General features: G+C 37.8%; 2 protein-coding genes across 4 annotated transcripts; both read left to right on the top strand.

Moving 5' to 3' along the window:
* Nucleotides 1–1,850: 1,850 nt before the first annotated feature.
* On the top strand, nt 1,851–3,518 carry LOC114562303 (heterogeneous nuclear ribonucleoprotein A0). The gene has a single exon (XM_028588629.1). The coding sequence runs from the start codon at nt 1,952–1,954 to the stop codon at nt 2,855–2,857; it is 906 nt and encodes a 301-aa protein (XP_028444430.1). The 5' UTR covers nt 1,851–1,951; the 3' UTR covers nt 2,858–3,518.
* Nucleotides 3,519–6,168: 2,650 nt separating this feature from the next.
* klhl3 (kelch-like family member 3) lies at nt 6,169–20,713 on the top strand. 3 transcript variants are annotated; one of them, XM_028589902.1, is made up of 15 exons: nt 6,169–6,264; nt 8,021–8,155; nt 9,178–9,284; nt 9,423–9,544; nt 11,605–11,767; nt 12,036–12,145; nt 13,850–13,966; nt 14,132–14,281; nt 14,436–14,553; nt 15,908–16,105; nt 17,082–17,183; nt 17,333–17,461; nt 18,029–18,169; nt 18,799–18,942; nt 19,054–20,713. In XM_028589902.1, the coding sequence occupies exons 1-15, from the start codon at nt 6,245–6,247 to the stop codon at nt 19,080–19,082; spliced, it is 1,785 nt and encodes a 594-aa protein (XP_028445703.1). In that variant the 5' UTR covers nt 6,169–6,244; the 3' UTR covers nt 19,083–20,713. The 3 variants fall into 3 exon arrangements, with proteins under 3 accessions (XP_028445703.1, XP_028445702.1, XP_028445704.1); XM_028589901.1 differs by having other exon boundaries at nt 6,170–6,264; nt 7,997–8,155; XM_028589903.1 differs by lacking the exons at nt 6,169–6,264; nt 8,021–8,155 and having other exon boundaries at nt 9,184–9,284; nt 9,407–9,544.
* The last annotated feature ends 5,860 nt before the right edge of the window (nt 20,714–26,573 follow it).

The following is a 26,573-nucleotide window of genomic DNA, read 5'->3' as shown; positions in this document are numbered from 1 at the left end:
CAAAATTGCAATATGGACTAGTGCAATATCCAAATCGCACGGGGGTTTGTTAAAGGCAAAATACGTGTCAAACCATTAAGTATTGTGGTGCTACAGAGTAGTCCCGGCCTAGAAATTGTATCCTACAGACTAAAGAAAAAACTTTTGGTACAGATCCTCTCAAAAATCACCAAAATGATCATTCCCTCTAATATCGTGCATCATATTGCAATCGCAATATCAGTCAAAATAATCGCAATTAGATATTTTCCTCACATTGTGTAGCCCTAGCTCCATAGCCTGCTAGAAGTCTGAAACTCCACAGGGTACCCTTTAAGATTGTAGAATTTGAGTTGGGAGTCAAACACGTTAAAATATAAGGAGCTGAGTGTGGTGCTAGTGCTACATTACAAAACATGACCTGGTTTAAAAGTCCGACAGCTCCCCAAACCTGACACTGCAGCTTTCCTGGTGACAAATCTAGTTAATCTGCAGAGAAACAGCTATAACAGCTAGTACTGGCTCAAAACATGGGCGTGTTGCAACATGCTGTGGATTCTTTTCAACTATGTTGGAGAAGCACATTGAATAGTCTTTTTCCAGCAGCTTCGGGGGAAAATGGCTGAGACAAGTTTCACTTACTGTGAAAAGACTGACTTCAGCTAACCTAAACTGTTCACAGCCCTTTGAGGCCAAAATCACCTAAGTGGGTCAGCACTATTTATCGTTTTTTATGTTGCCTTAGTGTGTTGGTGCTTCCTTTTTATATTTTTGCAATGGGTTCAATACTAGTGTGACCAGTTCTCCCTGTGTAAAATAAAAACGGAAGAGGATGTTACGTTATTGAAGCACTGTAAACATTTTGTTTATCTGTCCTGGAAGAGGGATCCCTCCTTTGTCACTCTTCCTGAGGTTTCCTCCTAGGGGAATTTAGATTTCTCTTAATCAGTCTATGGACAGAGGATGTTGTATGCTGTACAAGTTGTAAAGCCCCTTGAAGGAAATTTGTAATATATAAATAAGATTGACTTGACTTATCAAAGCTATCTCAGAGCTAATTTAACTGTAGTTTAAACTTTATTTTACAACTTAAAAGCACAAATCTGAGATGTTAAGCACTGATCATTCAACTCACAATGAAGGCCATATTTGAAAAATGTTAACAGCCATAGAGTAACATGTTAGACATTTAAGTAGTATACAGTAAATCATTTATATTTTGTAAGAAGAGCAAAGATCACCAAAGTGGGTCAGCAGTTCTTCAAAGAAACCAAAACTGTCTGCATAATTTGTTGTTGGCTCAGTGTTTGTTCTTCCTTGTATATTTTTGCTGTCACACTGTCTCTCTGTCCTGAAGCAATACATAAATAGCCATTATGTTAGTTAGATTATGCCATTTTCTAGGCAACACACCAGACCATATATTAGAAAATTTGCATGCCCTTCAAATTGCATTTTAAATAATTATTAATAGTTAATATATAATCCCTACTTTCAATTCTAAAATTATTTTCATTTTCCTCATATAGTAAAATTACTACATTAAAAAATTACTATCTAAGAGCATCGGTGCTTTATTAACCTTAAAGAGTTATATTTAAGTAGGCATCATATATGCTGTGTTCGGTGGTTATACAGTACCAGTGATATAAGAATAGGTAATAAATCGGGACATGGCTTTATTAATGTGCTTTGTATTGTACTAAAACGAAACGAACGACCACAAACGGTTGAAATCCACACTTTCCTTACTCCTCAGCAATTTAATCTAAGATTCCCGACAGCACTCGAAGGCAGCAACAACGTGAAACGCTTGTGAGCCAATGAGACTGGTGATTTTTTTCAAGGTGACCAATCAGCGACGGTAACGTCTTACGGTGGCAAGAGAGCCAAACGGCCCGCCCTGACGTTGCTCATTGAAGAAGACGAAGAGGGACGGTCTCTGCTTACCATCCTCAGAAGAAATTTAATCATGGCCACCAAACTTTGCAAGCTTTTTGTCGGAGGCCTCAACGTGGAGACCACAGAAGATGGCGTCCGCAAGTATTTTGAACAGTTTGGCACGCTCAACGACTGCGTTGTGGTCATGAACCAGCAGCTCGGCCGGTCCCGCTGTTTCGGCTTTATCACCTACTCAACACCGGAGGAGGCCGACGCTGCAATGGCGGCTAAGCCACATGTCGTCGAAGGCCACGACGTGGAATTGAAACGGGCCATAGCACGAGAGGATGCTAATAACCCTGACATCCTCGCCAACGTGAAGAAAATTTTTGTCGGCGGTGTGAAAGACCACATCGAGGCGGACAACCTGACCGAGTACTTCTCCCAGTTCGGCGTGGTGGAGAAGGCCGAGATCATCTCTGACAAGCAGACCGGCAGGAAGAGGGGCTTCGGCTTTGTCTTCTTCGAGGACACCGACTCCGCCACCAAAGCGGTGCTGACAAAGTACCACGTCATCAATGGGAACAAGGTGGAGGTGAAGAAAGCTCTGACCAAGCAGGAGATGTCCACCGGTGGCCGCGGAAGAGGTCGAGGAAGGGGGATGCAAAGCTATGGCGGCGGAAGAGGAGGTGGTGGCTACGGAGGCGGCTACGGCAGCAATTACGGAGGCGGCTATGGCGGGGGTTACAACGGCGGCGGCGGTGGAGGATACGGAGGAGGATACGGGGGGTACGGGGGATACGACGAGGGAGGATATGACAACCAGATGGGGGGTGGATACAGTAACGGTGACTTTGGGGATGGCTACGGACAGCAGCACTCTAGTTATGGTGCAGTGAAGGGCACCTACAACGCTCACAGGAGCGCGCCTCCTTACAACAGAGGCGGCGGTGGCGGCTACGGTCGGGGTGGTGGTGGATTCAGTGGTGGGTATTAGGGGCTCCCTCAAGTTTTGTGATGTCCATGGGGGAAATTCTGATTACAGCGAACTTGAATTTACACACACACACACAAACATGTCCGGGTGAGGGGGGGGGTCTTTGAGTTCAGATAAGGGAGCAGTGCCCATCACCACACGGAATGAATGAGACTGTCCTCTGGACCTTGGCTCCCCCATCCGGTCCCCATCTGTCATCTTATTCCACACATTATGGACTTTACTACTAAGAATTGTGAATTTATTGAATTGTACTTTTGTTATGTTGGGAAAAGACTTGCTTTGAACCATTTGTAAAGCCGTAACGTTAATCAATGTCAGTCACTGCTTCCCAGCTCAGAATTGAGTTTGTTTGTCTTGCAAACTAGCCAGATGTGTGTTATTTTTGCATCATGAACTCAGGGTTTTAAGTAATGTTGGTGGCAGTGTCGGGCAGCATGGGACTCGATTGCTTGAGTTTCTTGATTTAAAACACTTTCGTGACAAAGTATTTTTTGGAGAAATGTCACGGACTGTTTTGTTATCTGTAAATTTTTTTTTTTTTTTCCACCCGTCCCATTACAGGTTTTTGTTTAGATTAAAACAGTTTTCAAATCCATGTGTTCAGTTCACCCCTGTTTGATTCTGCTTTTATTAAAGTTTTTAATGTTTTGAAAATCTATCTAATCTCGCAGTCTTAATTCAGATCGTGTGGGTTGCATTTCAGCAGATAATGCATTAAAATAACCACTGTGGTATTTGGAGCTTGATGCATTTCATCACCAACACTTGGATAATTTGCCTTTGTAACCTTATGAATTGATTTCACAAAGCTACCGCCAGGAGGGAGTGTTTGCCAGCACATGTATGCATTTTCAGTTCATCGGCCATTTTATTTACTTGGAGAATGATTGTGTGCATTTAGCCGACTTGCTCCTCTGATACCAGGTTTTTGGAGAATAATTTACATGCAACCTTCAATACAATGAGCGAATTATCCAATCCACATGGATGCAGTCTGAAATGTATTTTTTATAAAGCTTATTACCCAGTTGCATTTTGTAAACTGGTTTCAGTGAAGGTGAGGGAAAAATGTTTTTATTTTTTTCAGTTTCACCGGAGGACAGTTTTCAGAATTATTTTTTTTTTTTTACCTTCATAAACCCACCTGCACGCAGTCAATATTTTTTAAGAAAGCCTCACTACATTTGATTCATATCACTAACGAAATATATAATCTTTCCAAATTTCATTTAATAGATTTTTGTTGGTGTGTGTATATATGCCAGCAAGACAATAGGTGCACTGGCAGCAGAAAAAAGTGATCTTTCATTCTGACCCTGTTTCTCAGTACAGAAAGAAGGCTCCTCTCTGGAGCAAGTCTTTCTGTTAAAGAGAAACTCAAGTGTATATTAATATAAATGCTGATAGATTATGGATGTTAGGGCTTCATTTATTAATCAGACTAAACACTTCTGCTGCAGCATGTCATCACGCTCCTGTCTGATTTAAGCAAGGCAAAGCACCTTTCTATAGCACAATTCAAAGTGCTGTACATAATGCATGCACATCTTTCTTTTTTTTCATTGTAGTATCAAACCCTGTTGATGTAACTGAGACCAGACTACAGTTGCTGCTCCAGGATCTTGTGAAAATTTGCCATTGGGCCCTTATTTTCACAGATGATTTCAATTAATCTGAAAAATAATTAGCAAATTCTTTGATAATTAAAATAATCATTAGTTTCAGCCCTATTTAATTTGAAACTAGAAAAAAATCTAATTTACAATAAAAGGAAAATATCCCATCTTCCCATGGTCATTGGGATAAAAGAACTTGACTGAAAGTGTCCCTTATGTGCAGGAATTTAAGATCTTTTTTTTGGTGTATTTATTTTTATTGTTTTAGGAATTTAAGATCTTGTGAATAAGCTGTATAAACATATTTATATGTATGGGTTATTTCTTTGTTTCTATATTGCAATTCCAGATTATTATTTTTCATCCCTGGAGGGAAATTCAAAAACACAAACAAAGAATAGTGAAGGGAATCAATCAAATATCAACATCAAAAACACAATCAAATATCAAAAACACGTACAAGTACTAATATAAGTAAAAGAAGTAAACAAAAAAGTATGCCTTTTAAACGTGCATACAGTGGGCAGATAGGATGTGCATTGGGTGTGCAAAATGGAGGTTGTTATAAATGATATGTACAAAAAGATATTAATTGCACTTTGCCAAAGTTAAAAAGATTGTAAAGAATTAAAAATGTGAGTCCAGTTACAGTAAGTGAGTGAGTACAGGGACCCCAGCAGCCTCCCAGTCCACGGATGTCCATCCTGCAACAGAGGGGATGAATTAAAAGGTTTGATGCCACCGGAAGCAACGACCTTGTGTGCTTCTCGGTGGAACACCTTGGGGTATGAGTCTCTGGCTGAAGATGCTCTCCTTTCTTAACCAGCATGTTGTGGTCGTGGAGGGGGTGGAAGACGTTCAGGATGCTTACCAACTTGGACAGCAACCTCTTACTCACACAACCTCCAGTGTATATTGTTGTAGCCTGTATAACTTCCAATAAAGATAATGATCAAAAATTAAATATATAAATGAAATTCTTTCTTTTGAACAGAATCTGACATACCAAAATACAAACTATGGAAGCCCATTTCTGCCAATGTGATGAAAAAAAAGCCTGTAAGTAGAGATGTTCCGATATCGATACCGTCTAAAACGCTGGTAGCGGTAGCTGAAAGTACTGGAGTTTATGCACCGATCCGATATCACATAATAAAGCCCTAAAGAAAATCTACGTTAAAGTAGTTCATTTATGTTCTTTTTCCGTTATAAACTGGAAAATAAAAGAAAGTTCTGTGGCATTCATTGTTTGTGTTTGTTCATGTTTCACAAAGACTTTAACCTGAGCCAGACCGACAACAAAGATAGAAATCATATCATATCCATACAGGGATAGTAGTATACAGTTATTAAAACATAATAATATATAACACACTGGTATCGGATCAGTACTCGGTATCGGCCCGATACACAAATTCAGGTATCAGAATCGGAATCGGGAAGCCAAAAATGGTATCGGGCCATCTCTGCCTGTAAGTCATAGTATAAAGTATCTTAAAAGAATGAGTTTGTATCTCAAAATAGTTCTCCAAACATAGGCTACTAAATCATTATTTGGAGATACTAACTCATTCTTTTTGAGAAATGTTCTCATTATTTTGAGAAAGTTTCTCTTTATGGCGGAAATCGGCTTTCATACTAAACTGCATGTGTATGCATTAGATGTGTATGTGTCCATTTTTTAAAGTACGGAGTGATTCATCTCCGTAATACACAATCTTTGCGCAGCTGCACAGCGCTGCCTGCTGTTGTATCTGACTCCGTGAGGATGGACGGTGTGTCGTTAGGGTGAGTTGGCTCAGCGATAGGGATTATTCTGCAAAGCTGTGATTCACGCTGCTTCTACATCTGTCGGATAACATTTTAACCCCACATGATCTACCGGCCACAAACCCAACACAGAATAGTTCAAGAGCTTTCTCCTAGCACACAAACTCAAGCTAGCCTTGTTGACTAGTTAGCTTCGGTAAGTTAGCTGGCATCGTTGGCTAACGTTACACAGCTGATGCAGTTAAATTGCTAACCAAACAAGTTAACATGTAGACATTTAAACTGACATCAAGTCGCATCTTATAGACAGTGAACGGAATGTGTAGACTGGCTTGAATTCAGCAACGATTTAATGTCAGTTAACAGAAGCTATCATAAGCTTATGTTAGCAATGAAGTTAAATGATTAGCAATGCTAAGAGCTAGCCAGCCTGCCAACTTGACGCTCAACAAACTCAAAACAAACATCTTTTTCTTTTTTTTTTCTTTTTTAAAATATTTGGATAAAAAGAGACAAGCTTTCTGTTAACCGTCAGAGTCATGATTGCACACCGATTAGTTTACGGGCTGTTATGAATTGACATAACAATCGTGTGGCTTGTTATTGCTGCATCATAATATCTTCACAATGTTAATTGAGTTGTGGTCTCTGGACAAAAGACGGGTCGGTCATTGAGAGAGTCAAGATAACACACAGTACTGTACATACTTCAGTACATGCATCAAGTTTCTCACTAACAGTGTGAAACATTAAACCAAGCAAATGTCCCGTTAGATTAGTTCGGTGCGATGTCACTCTTTTTTTGTTTTCTCCCAGCAGGTGCGAGTGCAGGTCACCGTTTGGTTTAAAGTTAAATTAAAAACTTAATTCACATGTTGTCAAAGGTTTTCTCTGGGCTTAGGATTCCACATGGCTTGATAAAACAGCAGATTCTCTTCTGCTTTATTTAACTTGGGGTAACAGGATAGTTTAGATTTTTCCTTGTTTTTTGTGTACCTGACCTGTCTGAAGAGGGCTAAAGGCTGGCAATATTCTCAATTTTTATTATTGTCAACAAATCCAATGAAAAGACTAAAACCAGCAATAAATGTGTCCTAGTCATTAACATTTTCTGTGTAGCCTCTGTGACATGTACATCATAGTTCTCCAAAAACACATCAGTGTAACCACATAGTTGGACTTGGTGACTTGGTTTGTGTCTTTTCATGGAGTTTCAGGGTGTCCTTTAAGTCCCTTTGACTTAAGAATAAGATTGAAGGTTGTGTGTCAAGGTATAGTGTCATACAATTAGCCTACCTTGAATACAACGGTATTTTACGTGAACTCTACACTAGATTGAAACAAATTCAAAAGATGTATAAAATCCTGACTGTGGACTCACTGTTGTGCAACAGCATCTGAGTTCAGTGACAACCAAAGCAGATTACCATGGATTATTAAAGGAGGATGGGTCTATGGCATCATACAAGCATTTGCAGTGAGAAATGCTAAGAGACCCTCATATCATTCAACTGGAGAATAACCAAGGCAGAGACACATTGCACATTCACTAAACAGCCTTATCCTCTGTGGTGTAGCACAATATTGACAACAGTGGCAAAACAAGTATGTTTAAAGAACTCAATTTGATTAATTTGACCACTGTTGTCCAGTATTGTGTCCCTGTCCCATTGTCTACTTATAACCCTAGAGATGAACCAGAAAGTAGCCCGTCTAACTGTTGGGTTGGCTTCTATCTCTACTGATCCAGACACTGCCTCTCATGTCTTACCAGTCTGGTGGCCACACCAGCCTCGCCACGTCCAAACTGCAACACAGATTCAGAGGAGGACACGGTGAATGGAGGGATGCACACCTTCAACCAGACGCACATGAGGAAGGCTTTCCAGCTGATGAACGACCTGAGGAGGTGTGTTGCTGACAGTGTTGTTGGTCCCTACGGAAAGAATGAAGCCAGTATAGTTTACATATGGCCATTTTAGTGTGGCATGCCATTTATTTGGTATGTGAGTGAAGAGGCTTTGTGATTTAGATAAAATGTGTATTTACACAAGATTCATCAAAATTAGCTCCATCCACCAACCAATTGCTGGTAAAATATGCAAGTTGCTGGTAGAATTGCTTCACTCACCAGCCAAAAAACAGTGGTAATCTATTGAGTGCCTGGTAAAATGTGAACATTCACTAGCCATTTGGCTGGTGGACAAAAAAGTTAATTTTGAACCCTGCTTGTCTGAAAATGTAAGCACAGGAGTGAACTACTTCTGCAACTACTGGCCATCTCTACCTTTCATTTGTTCTAGTTATATATTTGTGCTTGCTTTAGATTTCCTTTTGGCTTCAGTTTAATAGAAAACTTTACATCTCAAAGATGGGTTTCGTGTCTGACCTTCAGAATCAAAAAGTAAATGCTTAAACAGTGTAGATACCTAGGAAGGAATATATCCCAGTTTGTGTGCTAACAAGATTCTGAACAGACTAGGATGCAATGCAGCTGCAGACATTTTTCCAGTTAAGCTTATTCTAGCCTTGCATCCTTGCTGTCTTAAGGCAATTGCTACAGTTTTCACTTAAAACGCTGAAAAACAACACATGCAATGTAATGAAGCTCATAAGTTGATTAGATAGATAGATTGATTGATTGATTGATTTATTTCACAATAAAAAAAGGGAAATACAAGACTGCAATCACCCAGTCCTACATATAATAACATTGTCGAGGATAAAAACACAAGAAAGCTTTAAAGCTCTTTTCATTTGTGGTCAGACGAGACTGGTTACGATTTGTACTATGCCAGTCTTGCCTTGCCTAGCCGTGCTGTCCATACTTAGCTTTAAAGATGCTTTCTTTTCCTGGCTCCTGTATGCATATTTTCAGCAGTTCTCAGAAACACTTTTTCTCTCTCACTCTGTTTCCTACATGCACTTCAGTAAAAAGATGCTGTGTGACATCCAGCTGGTGGCGGGGAGCGTAGAAGTGCCGGCTCACAGGGTGGTCCTGGCGTCCTGTAGCCCCTACTTCTATGCCATGTTCACAGGTACACACACACACACACACACACACACACACACACACACACACACACACACACACACACACACACACACAGTTGTTTGCTTGGCATCTTATCTGATGTGTTTGTACTGGCATGTGCTTAAGTGTGTGTATTTTGTAGGTGATATGAGTGAGAGCAAGGCCCATCAGGTGGAGATCAGAGAGGTGGATGGACAGACCCTGAGAAAGCTGGTCGACTACATCTACACAGCTGAGATAGAGGTCACAGAGGAGAACGTCCAGGTGAGAGAGTGTGTTAGTGTTTATGAAGAGCAGTGAAAACCGTGTTTCCTGTTTTGTTTTGTTTTGTTTTTTTTCCCCGTTATGGTGGCTTTTAACTTGTTTCCAACTCTGGTTTTGCTTTAAAACGTTGATGTCATATATCAGCAGCAGCACCAGAACTTTTTCATTATTTGTAGAGCACCTTTCAAAACAGACTTCTGCTTCAGTAAATTGCATAAATGTATTATTATTTCAGGCAATAAAGTGGAAATTGTTCCCCTAATGCCTAATCGCTTTAACTGTTTTGGTTTTTCCGTTCAATTTCAGACTGGCCAACCTGCCTGTGGGGGCAGGTGTTTATTACAAGAGGTGTAAGAGCTGGTAATGGTTGTAAACTGTGCTTTGCTGTGAGAGCACTGGATTAAGGCCTTGTTTGTCTCAGTGGCATTCACTCTTGGTAGCTGCATGGCTCTGGGACTGGGTTGAATAAATGCAGCAGGATCAAGCTGCAGGCGGGAAACTTCCTCTGATTATTAGCACAGGAAGTGTGCATGGAGAGAGGCAGGAAATCCTCCCACTGTTAGCAGCGTGCCTGCCTGATTGGCTCACTCTTGAATGTGTGACGTGTGTGTTTTGACTATTGGTTAATATTCAGTTTGTGTGATTGTGTGTTTTTTACTGTACAATACTCACTGTGTGTGTGTGTGTGTGTGTGCTAGGCTGTCAGAGCTGCGGTAAGCAGAGTTTCAGTGGTCCTGATGCTCCCTTTTAGAAGACATAAGGCTCCAGGGCAGCTGTGCACAGACAACAGAGGAGACAGTAACACTACACACTCAGAGGATGGAATGTGTGTGTAGACAGAGAGGTGTAGAGGCAGACAAACTGTCTCACTTAAGTATTTCTGTTGGGATGTAGCAAAGTGTTGTCAGGTAACATCATGCTTTTACCAGCACACTGCCTGCCTGTCTTGTTAACTGACAGCATAACAGACTTGTAGGTTGCGTTCTGACATCGTCTGGTGAGGCGCTGCATTGGCCTATTAATATATGTGCATGCCATGCACCCATTCCTGGTCTGTTATTTTGTAACATTAATGCTGTTTCTGTTGTTTACCTCACAATCACAGCAACAAAAGCTGAAAATATCTCTGTTAACTTCCCTAATCCTGTCTGTGAGTATTATAATCTGCTGTCTAGTGTTTTCGTGGTTGTTAGGCCCTTAAACTCATTTGATCTGTTACTCAAACTGGCCTCCCTTGATTGTATTTCATTGTCTCGCCTTCATCAACACAGCCGCCTTGCATTGTTTTATGGCTGATCATATCTCACACAATATTTAATCTTGCATCATATGTCAATATTATTTATTTTATTTTTTTGCCTTGCCTTTTTTTCTTGCTGGCAAATGAAATTGAATTTGGTGTGTTGTGCTGCAGCAAACGCATATCAGTGTCCTCATTGTGACTCCAACCCTTCATTACACTGTTGACCAGTTGCAGATGATGGTGTTTTTAGGTCTTGTAAATGAAAAAAGCAGCTTGAAAAGTGGTTGTTCAGCCAATACACGTTGCAGAGATCAAAGCCAAATCTAGGGCTTTGTTTTGTTTGCAAACTCACTTCTTTCCTTGCGCAGACAATCCATAAATGCTTTAATTAAAAAAAAGAAAAAAAATTTGCTTGCAAAAGACAAATTACCAAGGCGATATGTACAGAGCTTAATGGCCAGCTTGCTGGACTGACTGGTATCGGCTTGGCAGGTTGATTGAGTAGCTGGTTAATTAATGAATAAAGCAACTGACTGACCAGTATCATTGTTGAAGTAATACGTTGTTTGCTCTAAGAATAGATATCCATTACCTAACTGAGTTACAGCTACCAAATGTTCCTAAATGTTGGCTGTAGGCTGTGGATGGTAAATAATTGGGCTCTTCCATGTTATTTAAAACACATTTATTGGCATGCTTAAATCCGTAAGATGACCCAGAATGTGGATGCCCAAGTCACATAGTTCCCATAGTTTTTCCACCAATTAAAACCAGTTGAAGTTTCAAATTGACTTTATATTGTGTATCCTCATTGCAGGTTCTGCTGCCAGCAGCCAGCCTCCTCCAGCTGATGGATGTTCGTCAGGTTTGTTGTGAGTTCCTGCAGTCTCAGCTTCACCCCACCAACTGTTTGGGTATCAGAGCCTTCGCTGACGTGCACACATGCACACAGCTTCTCGACCAGTCCCACGCCTACGCCGGTAAGTTTCTCTATGTGAACACCACACATCTTTGCCACTGTGTTGTGTGTTAGGTGGTGGTACTTTTATGTAACCGTTTCACCAGCCCAAAAGACTGCTGAAGGCTTTGGAAAGATGCTACATGTCATGTTCTAAATGAGGGTGTTAGATGTTGAAAATCACACTAGACATCTTGAAAGACATGTTAAAATTTGAGCTTTGACCAATATTTAATTTTTGGTGTGTGTGTGTGTGTGTGAGTGTAACCCTGCATGTTTGTGTCTCTCAGAGCAGCATTTCACTGAGGTGGTGCAGGGAGAGGAGTTCCTGGGCCTTTCTCTGCAGCAGGTGTGCAGCCTCATTTCCAGCGACAAACTCACTGTTTCCACAGAGGAAAAGGTCAGACACGCACACTTCAGCCCTTTTAGTAGAAGCAGTTTGTCCCTTTTCCTTGTGGGTGAAAAGATATGTGAGAATTACATTTATAACGTCCACCAGGAAAGGGACAAGTTAGAGAAATTCTAGGTGTAGTGGGAGCTGAGAAAGATATGACATTCTCCTCTCGTTCCGCTATCTCTATCTGTTTTGCAAGGGCACTGTGGCTGCATCCAAGCTTAGCGCTGCCTAAGACGATTGTGATTGGTTTAAAAAAATATATATATATATATATATACAAATTAACTTACAGCATTTCTTTTTCCCCCTATCCAAGAAGGCTAAGCGGTGTAGCCAGACTATACTCCAGCACTTACACAGCGCAGTGGAGATAGGTCTGGCTATGCAAGACTAAAGTGAAAGAGACTAAGAGGGAGCCACACTGTCATACTGTTCAGTGTTACACTGGCTTCCACAATCAGTTACAATTGAATGATCTGCTACAATTTATTCCATCTTTTTGCATTAATGTTAGTAGAAGTGGAAAAGATCAACTTTTGTTGAAAGTTTTTGTATCCATTGACTAATTTCTCTGAAGATGTTAAGAACTTGGGAAACTTCCTGTTATTTCATCTTGGGAGCTTTCACACATTATTCAAATATAGTTACCCTCACTGCTAATCTTGTAGTCACAGCAGATAAATTAACATTTAACACCACATGTTTAATGCATTACATACATGTGGTGGTTCTTTTAACTTCCTTATTTAATTAGCTGAAGTGATTGTATTAATGATGATATTGCATTTTAATAAGATGTAACTGCCAGTGATAGTGGCATTGCAGCCATTTTGCCACTGCTTTGTAGACACATAATGTAGTTGACACAATGTCCTGTATCTACGACCCAAAATTACAACTCGGAGGCTTAAATTAATGTTTTTTTTCCACTCGGATGCACCTATTTACAGTATGCATGGTATGTTTACTCAGCATAAGGCTGTGGTATAGTCAAAAAATAAGTGGTATCTGTGTTTTGTGCAACACACACACACAAAAATAATACAGTCTCCATCCTACATGTTCTTGAAGAAGAAGAAAGTGTCGGGAGTAGTCAAGTAACGGGCCTCTTTCCCTCAACTACCATCGTTGTTGTCCCTTTGTGCATAAAAGGAGCGGCACTCATTCCCTCGTTTGCCTTTCATGGAGCAGCTCCACAGGCTAACAGGAGACGATCAAGTGTGAATGTGTGTAAATCAGTGAATTTGAAGCAGTAGATTTTTGATAAAAAAACATGAGGATCAAAGGTCTGCCACCTCTGTTATGTTGACGTCCTGCTGGGAGCAAGTGCAAGCAATCGATTATGGTAATTCACTATGAAAGAACTTGGTATCTACAGCTAGAATAATGCAATTCACACAATTGGTTAAATCATCAAAATTGTCGAGCACGGGAGATCATTGAACAGTGTCTGAAAACCCTCTCTCTCCAAACCTTTCACACCAGTTTAGGCTTTGCATCCCCAATAAACCAACATTTACACAAACACACACACAATTTTTTCAGGGGGATGTGCAAAAGTTCAAAGTAGGCTTGACTTGTACAAGAAATCTTAATCAGTTTTAACAATTCCCTCCCTGTCTGCATTTCTGTCTCTCTATTGCTGCCTTATCCTGTCATGTTCTGTTCCTCGCTGCTGTCTGACTCCGCTCTCCATCTCTCTCGTAGGTGTTTGAGGCGATGATATCCTGGATCAAGCATGATAAGCCAGCTCGTCTGGAGTACATGCCCAAACTTATGGAGCATGTCAGACTTCCACTACTGTCCAGGGATTACCTGGTACAGGTAAAAACAATTCTCTGCTCTTTCTCTACATTCTTCACCATTACCTTCTGCAATAATGCATGTCATCCATTACATGCATACATTAAATATGTTACTAGTCGTGGAAAAAGGTTGGCCCCTGAATGTTGTGAATGAAATTTGCCTGAAATGTGGTCCCTGTTTCAGATTGTCGAGGAAGAGGCTTTGATAAAGAACAACAACACCTGTAAAGATTTTCTCATAGAAGCAATGAAGTATCACCTGCTGCCAGCTGACCAGCGGCACCTCATCAAGACAGACAGGACCCGACCACGGACTCCTATCAGCATCCCAAAGGTACAGTCACATGCCTCTCAGCAAGACAGAATCCCTAGTACAAGATCCATGTGGATCTACCTTGTAGAAAGCAGCTGCATCACATGTGTATTTTCTTTTATAAAGACACTTTACTGTAAGTCAAATGGCTGACACTGACTTTGTGCTTGTACAGGTGATGATTGTGGTGGGCGGTCAGGCTCCTAAGGCGATCCGCAGTGTTGAGTGTTACGACTTCCAGGAAGATCGATGGTACCAAGTAGCCGACCTGCCTTCAAGACGCTGCCGGGCAGGTCAGTTAGTGTTTTCTAAGACTGTATGTGACTCTGACTCTGTAGTTTAGTCTGACAATTGTACTGTTTTCCACCTGTCGTAACCCCTGGTTGGACATACATTCTAAATGTGTCAACAGTTTCTCAGACATAGGCAGTCCCTGTGTTTTTTATATGTACAGTAGTTGGGTACAGGGGGTGGACACAATAACAGGAACACTTGACAGTATAATACAACAACAGCACAAATCCAACTTCAAACATTTTGATTAATTGTCAGCGCACAAAGCCTCTCTTACAATGAGTTTCACAAAGGTACTATTTATTATCACATAATCAAATGAAAATATAAGGCAGTTTTCAAGCAGTGATTGTAAGTAAATATAAAACATTATATCAATAGAATTCAACAACTTAAAATGGTAGTTCCGATTTTTTTTTTAAGTGGGGTTGTGAATCTGAACTAACCCTTTAAAACGCCAAAGTCACACAATAACACAAACCAACCAACCGACTGAGGCAGCAGACCAGCAACTGGTGTTGTGCGAGGTCAAATTACTGTTTTTGCCAAAGGAGTCGGATGGCTTTGAAGAGAGCATAGACAACAGCTTCAGCTCCCCGTAGGAAAGGGCCGTCTGACTGCAAGGTCAATATTCTAAATATAGCGTACACTTAAACTGATATAGATTTTTTTTTAGGTGGGCCTTTTTTTTTTTAGGTGATTTAATGTACTGATTAATGTACTGCTGTGGAAGGCTGCCCTGTTCCACAGCAGTACATTGCTTAGCTTCCGTGCTGGTGCTCCTGCGTGCTTATTCAAACTGCCAGCGTGCCGATCACCATCTACTGTAGGTAATACACTGACTATGGAGAAGTACCTCGTGCAAGCCCACTTCAAAAAATCCAAGCTATTTTCTAATACTAATGTTAAGGCACCATTCTGATAAGATTTCATTTATGTATCAATAAAATTTTAATGCCCGATTGTCCTTGAATGCATCAGCGATGCGATGTGCCTGCTTTCCAAACAACAGTAACACAACTTTGATGTAAAAGAAGATGAAGTGTGATGGTTCAACTGTGTCACACAAGATTCAAGTCTCTGCACGTTGATTCTTATACTGAAATAAGTTGAAACTGTTGAGTGTCTGAAAGGTAGATAACTATTTTGAAAACTTGAGCTATACATACATACATAAGCTATATAAACAATATGCTAGTGGGCTTAAACATACACTACCACTAGTACGGTCCTTTTTAAGTGTCAACAGTGAGCAGCTTCAGTAAAAAAATAATTACATCCTTAACCAAGTTCATGCAGGCCAAATTTTCACCTTATACCATGTTCCCATTTTCATTGTGTCTGTGTGTCCAGGTGTGGTTTCTATGGCAGGCCGGGTGTATGCAGTCGGAGGCTTCAACAGTTCCCTGCGGGAGCGAACGGTGGACGTGTACGACGGAGTGAGAGACCAGTGGAGTGCTGTGGCGAGCATGCAGGAGCGACGCAGTACACTGGGAGCTGCTGTGCTGGGCGATTTACTGTACGCCGTTGGGGGCTTTAATGGCAGTATAGGTACACACACACAGACACACACACACACACGCACACTAAAGGGCTGTACAGTTGCAACTAAAGTAGTTATTAGTAGCAGGTTTATACTTTTATTTCTTGTCCACTGTAAATAAACATGGTTCCTCCTGTGCAGGTCTGGAAAATGCATTTATAAAGGTTTGAGTCTTGAAAAGTTTGAAGAAGTCTGAGAAAATGCTTGAAAGTTTTTTAACACCAGTCATTTCTTGAGAATTGAGAAATCACTTGTCCAATCATTCTGATGGTTAAAAATAATAAGTTGTATATTTCTGTTATTTTGTGCGAGACTGAAACTGTGAAACCTGTGAACCTTGATTGCATCGGGTTAATTATTTAGGCTGAAAATACAGTAGTTTTATTATGAGATACTGGTGTCTATCAGTATCTCAATCTATTAATAGTACATAGAGCAACTCTATTAAATTTCACTTTCATTTTTCACTCCCCACATTACTATTACAAATGATTGATTATGAAGTCCTCTAACACACACTGAAACACCTCAGTCCTCACACAGCTTCAAACAAGCTGGGGAAAATATAGTTATGTTTATGAGATTGTATGGTGGTGTCTAATTGCAGAAGGAACGTTGTATGTGTGTATATATACAAATTCAGTTAAGAAATGTGTGGAAAAAAATAACAGGTGATGATGAAAAGGTAAGACTTGCTTGTCAGAGGGCAAAGTGCTGATTTAGTTACCGTGTCCAGTTTTTACAAACTCATTTTCCCATCTGACTTAGCATCATTATCTGGTTGAGCAGATTATAATTGCTTGCAGTAGCACCACTGCCTCCTAAAGTCTTAACAGTAAACACTTCCTTTCTCTTAACACGTCTACTAGCTGGATGAAAAAAATATTTACACGTACAGACTGATCAACGCCCACACAGTTTTATTCTGACCTATTCATGTCGTTCCCTAATCGGTTTGCCTTTTTGTTCTTTTCTCTCCTTCAGGTTTGTCAACAGTTGAAGCCTACAATTATAAAACCAACGAGTGGATGTATGTTGCCTCCATGAACACCAGACGCAGCAGTGTGGGTGTAGGGGTGGTTGATGGTAAGGTGTGGGTGGGTGTGTGTGTGTGTGTGTGTGTGTGTGTGGTGTGGTATGTGTTGCGTGGTGTGTGAGAGAGACCTGGGTTACATCATACGTCATTTCAAAGAAAAGCTAAAATTCTGATTGTGTGTGTATCTCTGCGTCTGCAGGTAAGTTGTATGCAGTAGGAGGTTATGATGGAGCATCCCGTCAGTGTCTCAGTACAGTGGAAGAATACGACCCTGTCGCTGATCAGTGGTGCTACGTAGCTGACATGGGCACACGGCGCAGTGGAGCAGGTACACACTCACATACGCTATATTCTTTTATATACTTACTCTGCTGTACCGTTCCTTTTCATTACCGTTTAACTTATTTTATTATTTTATTTTACATTCTATTTTTATCTGTATTAATACATACTGTGTGTATATGTTTATACTTATATTGTTTATATTCTTTTCATCCTTCTTATATTTAGAGAATGTGTGACATGCACCAACAACACCATGACAAATTCCTGTAAAAAAACGTACTTGCCAATAAAGCCCTTTCTGATTCTAAACTTCATACAGACTCCACACAGGGAGCAGCAACACGATACAGCTTTCCCCCTAGATGAAGTTTTTTTATATTATTGTTGCATTTATTTATTATTGCAAAATTGTTATTTATGTCCTATGTAGCAACAGCACCACCCAGTGGTCTGCAATTGTCCAGTTAATAATCCTAGAAAGAACACAACTATTACAAGTTATTACACTGTGCTCACCTCAAAAACATGAAGAAAAGTTCCACTCTCTTGTTTGTAAAAAATAGTAATCAAAAATCTAAATTCTGCCATTGTTTCTTTATTTTTTGTCCAGGGGTAGGTGTGTTGAAAGGTCAGCTGTATGCAGCAGGAGGACATGACGGTCCTCTGGTGAGAAAAAGCGTTGAGGTGTACGACCCACAGACCAACACCTGGAGACTGGTCTGTGACATGAACATGTGCCGACGAAACGCAGGTCAGATAACGACCACAGACGGACAGTTTTTGCACATCGGTAGTTACTGTCAGTGCTAGAAATCGCAAGTCGCTTTGGATAAAAGCGTAAGCTAAATGACGTGTACGTAATGTAATGCAAACGAGCAGGATTGGGGGAAAAAAACAAACCGCTTGAGTTCTTTTCTCCTGTGGTTTCATGACCTTTCCAACACTTTTATGATCACCTGTAAATATCTAGTCCGCCGCCGTTCTCTAGGCGACAACAGCTCATTGATTTAATCAGAATCGTTTATAAGCTTACTTTTAGGTTACAAATGTGGCGTCTCGGAACAAAACCCATCAAACCCTGAACAAAATCATGAAGCTACAGTTGATTTTCCTGTTTTGTAAATAAAAACCTTCAGCTGAATAATGTGTAAAAATCTCAAGTTGGTTCAAAACATGTAGAGCACCTATGGGATGTTTGCAGAATGGTGGCTGAAAACCTAAATTTAGGCAAAACATTACCCTGCTTACCATGGGCTCGATTTACTGTACATGATAAAAACCTCAATCCTGAATTATAAATATCAGGACAGCCATAAACCTAATGATTCAAAATAGATAAAATGTTAAATGTGATTCGTAAAAAACAACTCTCTCCTCAAGGTATTTGTGCCATTAACGGGCTGCTGTACGTGATTGGAGGAGACGACGGCTCCTGTAACCTGTCCTCTGTAGAGTTTTACAACCCTGCCACAGACAAGTGGAGCCTTATTCCCACAAACATGAGCAATGGACGCAGCTATGCAGGTAAGTCTGATCATGCTAAACACAGGAAACAAATATGACCGAGTCTTCACAGTTTACCTGTTCCTGTAGCAGTTTCTCTCGCTAACTGTTTTCATTTTCTCCCTCCTATAGGAGTGGCAGTGATTGACAAGCCATTATGACCAGGGGCCTCCCACAGCATCAGCTCTGCATCGGCCGCCAGTTTTGCAGAGACTCGCACTGACGTCTGAAGCTCAACAGGCAGCCGGAGAAGTAACGCCTGAGATAAACACTGTCCAAATGGATAGGACGCCTTCAATCCTCAGTTGACTTTATCAACTATCCATCTTAAGAAGTCATTTTTTGGGACTGAACCACAACCTGATTTTGTCGCTATGTCCATTTCTATAAGTGAGAGCCTGAATTTTAAAGGAAACTGTTAGGACACCGGATAAGAAACAATATCCACAGGTTAGTGGGGTTATAAGAACTTTGTCTTAGTGAGTTTTCAATTGCCAAGCCCACGGAACAAGTGGCTGTATCAGCTGACATGAGACACTGATCGTCAAATCACTTTGATGGGCCAAACGGAGCCAAGTGCTTCAGATGCTCAGTGGTGTCATGGTGGCGTTCATGTGATGGACTGTGAAACTGAAAACCGCTGTTTGCAGGCAGACTGACCACCTACAGCGTTTAACAATGTTACTGCAATTATCAGGACTTTGCAACACTGACCTGCGAGTAGCTGTTGCAGGAGCATTTTTTCAAAATCCTAAAAAACCTGGGCTGCCATGGAAGACTTTTTTTATTTTATTATGAGACTTGCCACAATTCCTAGAATATAAATCAGCTAATGGCAACTTGATTTTGAAAAAGAAATCGTTTGATTCCTGCGCCGAGCGTCAGCAGGTCCAGCTGTTGTGTGGTCAGAAAAAAGGCCACAGCTGCCAGAGTGTAATTGTTCTCAACCCGGAGGCCTGGACCTAGAGAGCTACAAGATAAAGAATGTAGAAAACCTCTTATATGCAAATCAGTTATTGTATTTAATATTTTTGAGATTGTTTTTAAAGAGGTTCAAAACCACTTGCTGTGGCTTTAGACCCGGGCCAGTTGATCTGATTCGACACAGTAGAACTTGAGTCTGTTGTCGACACACTACTGATGCACTGATCGCTTGCACTGACTGATACAGACCTACAGGCTGGCTGTCTGACTCACCGATCGGCCTGCCGGACGTCTGCCCGACATTCTGACTGACCTGCTGTCAGACAGACAGCTGCTGAGCTGTCTGTCTCCATTACTGATCGTAGTCATGGAAGCATTTAAATTCACCACTTCAAGGCCAATAATTGTATCAGAAATTGTAAAAAAAAAAAGAAATGTGCCAGTTATGCTGATCAGAAAATGCTGGAGTCACATAGTGTTTTTATCGTAAGTAACAAACTAAAATGATGAATTGTTATTGTTCGTTGTCTAAGGGAGAGTGTCAAAATGCACTGTAAACATTCTAATGTAAAAGATAAGGGTGTAAGATTGTCTATTTATTGTTTTGGGACATTCGATTACATAGCAGCCACGTTACACTTGTTGTTCTCTCATATTCATTCAGACGATGATGGGTGTATTTTAAATGATGTTATTTAGCTGACTGAATGGTGCCATAGCTTTTGGAGAAAAGAGATTTATGAAGCTGCTTTTATGAAAGGAGTTCTCACCCAAACCTTTCACTTCTGCCTGCAATATTCCAGAAATTACTGATTCTGTCATTTCAAAGCCTTCTGACAAAAAAGTGTATAAAATACTTGAAAGACCATACCGTTGTTTTTGTATGTTTAGTCAATTTATAAGTCATGTGTACTACATTAATCCCACTTCGTACATTTCTGAATGTGTTTCCAGAAAGTTAGATTAAGTATAAAATGACTTCAAACTCGCTCAACAATTTTGTTAAGGGAATCTCCATGCATGGACTTGGAGCTCACAGTTATAGTAAAGTGCAACAGCAAAACATTTTGAAGTGCGTCACGATGAAGACCAATTTACGGTGAAACATTAGTTACTAAGAAGTTCTTAACTGTGTTCTCCAAATTACCAGAGCACCAATCCAAATGTTTGAGAGTAATCATTTTGCAATAATGCAGGGGAACTCCATGGATTGTTTGGTGCGTTCCTACATTAGAGACCCTCAATTGTTACTCTAGTAACTAATAATACATTGAGATTTCAGACCCTTAACAATCATTATCATTGATGATGATGTGTTGTATCAAAGGTGAAAAGATATTTTTTTTTATAATACAATGAACACTACTTTTTTGTTTCATTGTGGGAATTTGTGACGGCACTATATGGAGAATTTGACACAAACAAAATGATGGAAGGTAAATAAATGCAGGTAAAGGGGTGATTTCAAGCACAGCTTTGGATGTTGAAGCCACTAATCAGTCTGAACCCACCAGAGGGAAAATGTTTTTCTAAGCAATCTATGCTTTCTTCACAGCATTACTGCTAATAAAAACTACTCGTAGCATTTAAGTTGATAAAATGGAAACCGGTGGCTACCTGGACTGTAGGAAAAATGCATTGTTTTTTTTTAGACTGTAAATGATAATGTTTTAGTGGGTTGAGTTTGCTGAATTACCACAGAGCTGCTGATGTTTAAACTTTCCACAATTCTGGCACCTTTTATAGGGCTTCTCATTCATGTTGACTTGAAAAAAAGTTTTAGTCTAAACTGGCGAGGACTCTATTGAAAGATCCAGAACAGCAACTAAATTGGCCTTGAAATTAGATTTTTGTCATTTGATGTATCTTTTGGAGGCTTTTTGAGATGAATAATGTTCTTACTAAGCGCAGATGTTATATTTTTATTATAAACAGTGGATGTTGTGAACTAAACCATTGATATTGTGAGTTACAGTAATTGCTGTGTGTTTGCGAGATTGTGTGATTTGTGACTGTTAAACTTTCATACATTCATAGTTGGAGCTTATGCACTGAACTTACATGTGATTTGTAAACCTTCAAACTTGAAATAATTTGAATTAACAACAAATACTAAGCGGGCTTACTTTGCAAAAAAAAATTCTAAACTGACTTCTGTGCTTTTGTCTGAAATGGTAAAAGTATGCATTTAGCACTTTTGGATGTTTGCGATGTTTTCTTTTACACAAGTTTACTATCCGTTGAAAAGACTGGATAGCATAAACACGGGGGGGTCCTTTAAGAGCGCAATGGTGTTTTGTACAAATGTCAACAGGACTACATGGACTTTGTTCAGTCAGCATGGAGTGAGACCATCTGCTTTTTGGGATCTCTGATACACTTTAATGAGACTGATGATTATAGTCATTAAAACATAAGAAGTTATAGTATAGTATGTCATAAAAAGTCAAAAAATAATAGAATAGTGTGTCATAAAACATAAAAAGTCATAGTATAGTGTGTCATGAAATATAAAAAGTCATAGTGTAGTATGTCATAAAAAATTATAGAATAGTATGTCATAAAATATAAAAAGTCAGTGTAGTATGTCATAGAATGGTATGTGGTATAAACTCACAAAAAGTCATAGTATAGTTTGTCATACAATATCATAAAAAGTCATAGTAAAGTATGTCATAAAATGTTATAGTATAGTATGCCATAAAAAAGTCATAGTATAGTATGTCATAAAAAGGTCATAGTATAGTATGTCATAAAAAAGTCATAGTATAGTATGTCATAAAAAAGTCATGGTATAGTATGCCATAAAAAGTCAGAGTATAGTATGTCATAAAAAGTCATAGTATAGTATGTCATAAAATGTTATAGTATAGTATGCCATAAAAAAGTCATAGTATAGTATGTCATAAAAAAGTCATAGTATAGTATGCCATAAAAAGTCATAGTATAGTATGTCATAAAATGTTATGGAATATAAAAAAGTCATAGTATAGTATGCCATAAAAAAGTCATAGTATAGTATGTCATAAAAAAGTCATAGTATAGTATGCCATAAAAAGTCATAGTATAGTATGCCATAAAAAGTCATAGTATAGTATGCCATAAAAAAGTCATAGTATAGTATGCCATAAAAAAGTCAGTCATAGTATAGTATGTCATAAAAAGTCATAGTATAGTATGTCATAAAATGTTATAGAATATAAAAAAGTCATAGTATAGTATGCCATAAAAAGTCATAGTATAGTATGCCATAAAAAGTCAGAGTATAGTATGTCATAAAAAGTCATAGTATAGTATGTCATAAAATGTTATAGTATAGTATGCCATAAAAAAGTCATAGTATAGTATGTCATAAAAAAGTCATAGTATAGTATGCCATAAAAAGTCATAGTATAGTATGTCATAAAAAAGTCATAGTATAGTATGCCATAAAAAAGTCAGTCATAGTATAGTATGTCATAAAATGTTATGGAATATAAAAAAGTCATAGTATAGTATGCCATAAAAAAGTCATAGTATAGTATGTCATAAAAAAGTCATAATATAGTATGCCATAAAAAGTCATAGTATAGTATATCATAAAAAAGTCATAGTATAGTATTTCATAAAAAGTCATAGTATAGTATGTCATAAAAAGTCATAGTATAGTATGTCATCAAATGTTATAGTATAGTATGCCATAAAAAAGTCATAGTATAGTATGCCATAAAAAAGTCATAGTATAGTATGTCATAAAAAGGTCATAGTATAGTATGCCATAAAAAGTCATAGTATAGTATGCCATAAAGTCATAGTATAGTATGTCATAAAAAAGTCATAGTATAGTATGCCATAAAAAAGTCAGTCATAGTATAGTATGTCATAAAAAGTCATAGTATAGTATGCCATAAAAAGTCATAGTATAGTATGTCATAAAAAAGTCATAGTATAGTATGTCATAAAAAGTCATAGTATAGTATGCCATAAAAAAGTCATAGTATAGTATGTCATAAAAAAGTCATAGTATAGTATGCCATAAAAAGTCATAGTATAGTATGCCATAAAAAGTCATAGTATAGTATGTCATAAAATGTTATAGTATACTATGCCATAAAAAAGTCATAGTATAGTATGTCATAAAAAGTCATAGTATAGTATGTCATAAAATGTTATAGTATAGTATGCCATAAAAAAGTCATAGTATAGTATGCCATAAAAAAGTCATAGTATAGTATGTCATAAAAAAGTCATAGTATAGTATGACATAAAAAAGTCATAGTATAGTATGCCATAAAAAGTCATAGTATAGTATGTCATAAAAAGTCATAGTATAGTATGCCATAAAAAGTCATAGTATAGTATGCCATAAAAAGTCATAGTATATAGTATGTCATAAAAAGTCATAGTATAGTATGCCATAAAAAAGTCATAGTATAGTATGCCATAAAAAAGTCATAGTATAGTATGTCATAAAAAGTCATAGTATAGTATGCCATAAAAAAGTCATAGTATAGTATGTCATAAAAAAGTCATAGTATAGTATGCCATAAAAAGTCATAGTATAGTATGCCATAAAAAGTCATAGTATAGTATGTCATAAAATGTTATAGTATACTATGCCATAAAAAAGTCATAGTATAGTATGTCATAAAAAGTCATAGTATAGTATGTCATAAAATGTTATAGTATAGTATGCCATAAAAAAGTCATAGTATAGTATGCCATAAAAAAGTCATAGTATAGTATGTCATAAAAAAGTCATAGTATAGTATGACATAAAAAAGTCATAGTATAGTATGCCATAAAAAGTCATAGTATAGTATGTCATAAAAAGTCATAGTATAGTATGCCATAAAAAGTCATAGTATAGTATGCCATAAAAAGTCATAGTATATAGTATGTCATAAAAAGTCATAGTATAGTATGCCATAAAAAAGTCATAGTATAGTATGCCATAAAAAAGTCATAGTATAGTATGTCATAAAAAGTCATAGTATAGTATGTCATAAAATGTTATAGTATAGTATGCCATAAAAAAGTCATAGTATAGTATGCCATAAAAAAGTCATAGTATAGTATGTCATAAAAAAGTCATAGTATAGTATGCCATAAAAAGTCATAGTATAGTATGACATAAAAAAGTCATAGTATAGTATGCCATAAAAAGTCATAGTATAGTATGTCATAAAAAGTATGTCATAAAATATAAAAGGTCATGGTATAATGTCACAAAAGTCATAGACTAGTATATCATTAAAAAGTCATAGAATAGTGTGTCATAAAAAGTCATAAAAATGTAGTAAGGTATGCCATGAAATATCATAAAAAGTAATAAAAAGTCCCAGTATAGTATGTCATAAAATATCATAAAAAGTCATAGTATAGTATGTCATTAAAAAGTCATAGAAATAGTGTGTCATAAAAAGTCATAAAAATGTCCTAGTATAGTATGTCATGAAATATCACGAAAGTCATAGTATAGTATGTCATAAAAAGGCATAGTATAATGTCATAAAAAGTCATAGAATAGTATACCATAAAATGTCACAAAAGTCCTAGTATAGTGTGTCATAAAAAGTATGTCATAAAATATCATAAAAGGTCATGGTATAATGTCATTAAAGTCATAGAATAGCATGTCATTTAAAGTCATGGATGATATACTTTTTATGACAATTTATGACATACTATACTGACTTTTGTCATGTCACTTTGTTTGACACGTCATAGTATATTATGTCATAAAAAGTCATAGTATAGTATGTCATAAAAAGTTATAGAATAGTATTTCATAAAATATAAAACGCCATAGTATAGTATGTCATAAAATGTCATTTACACATTTACACATGAAAAATAAAATGTACAAGCTTGCAGGTATGTGGTATAAACTGTCACAAAAAGTCATAGTATAGTATGTCATAAAATGTAATTGTATAGTATGTCATAAAAAGTCATAGTAAAGTATGCCATAAAATACAAAAAGTCATAGTATAGTATGTCATAAAATGTAATTGTATAGTATGTCATAAAAAGTCATAGTAAAGTATGCCATAAAATACAAAAAGTCATAGTATAGTATGTCATAAAATGTAATTGTATAGTATGCCATAAAATATTAAAAAGTCATAGTATAATATGTCATAAAATGTCATAAAAAATCATAGTGTAGTATGTTACAAAAAAGTCATAGTATAGTATGTCTAAAAACTCATGTCATAAAATATCATAAAAGATCATGGTATAATGTCATAAAAGTCATAGAATAGTATGTCATAAAATGTCACAAAATGTCATTGTATTGTATGTCATAAAATATCACGAAAGTCATAGTATAGTATGTCATAAAAAGGCATAGTATAATGTCATAAAAAGTCATAGAATAGTATACCATAAAATGTCACAAAAGTCCTAGTATAGTGTGTCATAAAAAGTATGTCATAAAATATCATAAAAGGTCATGGTATAATGTCATTAAAGTCATAGAATAGCATGTCATTTAAAGTCATGGATGATATACTTTTTATGACAATTTATGACATACTATACTGACTTTTGTCATGTCACTTTGTTTGACACGTCATAGTATATTATGTCATAAAAAGTCATAGTATAGTATGTCATAAAAAGTTATAGAATAGTATTTCATAAAATATAAAACGCCATAGTATAGTATGTCATAAAATGTCATTTACACATTTACACATGAAAAATAAAATGTACAAGCTTGCAGGTATGTGGTATAAACT

Source organism: Perca flavescens, chromosome 10 (genome assembly GCF_004354835.1).
Source record: "Perca flavescens isolate YP-PL-M2 chromosome 10, PFLA_1.0, whole genome shotgun sequence".
NCBI classification, from domain to species: domain Eukaryota; kingdom Metazoa; phylum Chordata; class Actinopteri; order Perciformes; family Percidae; genus Perca; species Perca flavescens.
The sequence above is the reverse complement of the archived record's forward strand: the minus strand, read 5'-3'. Positions and strand labels throughout refer to the sequence as shown.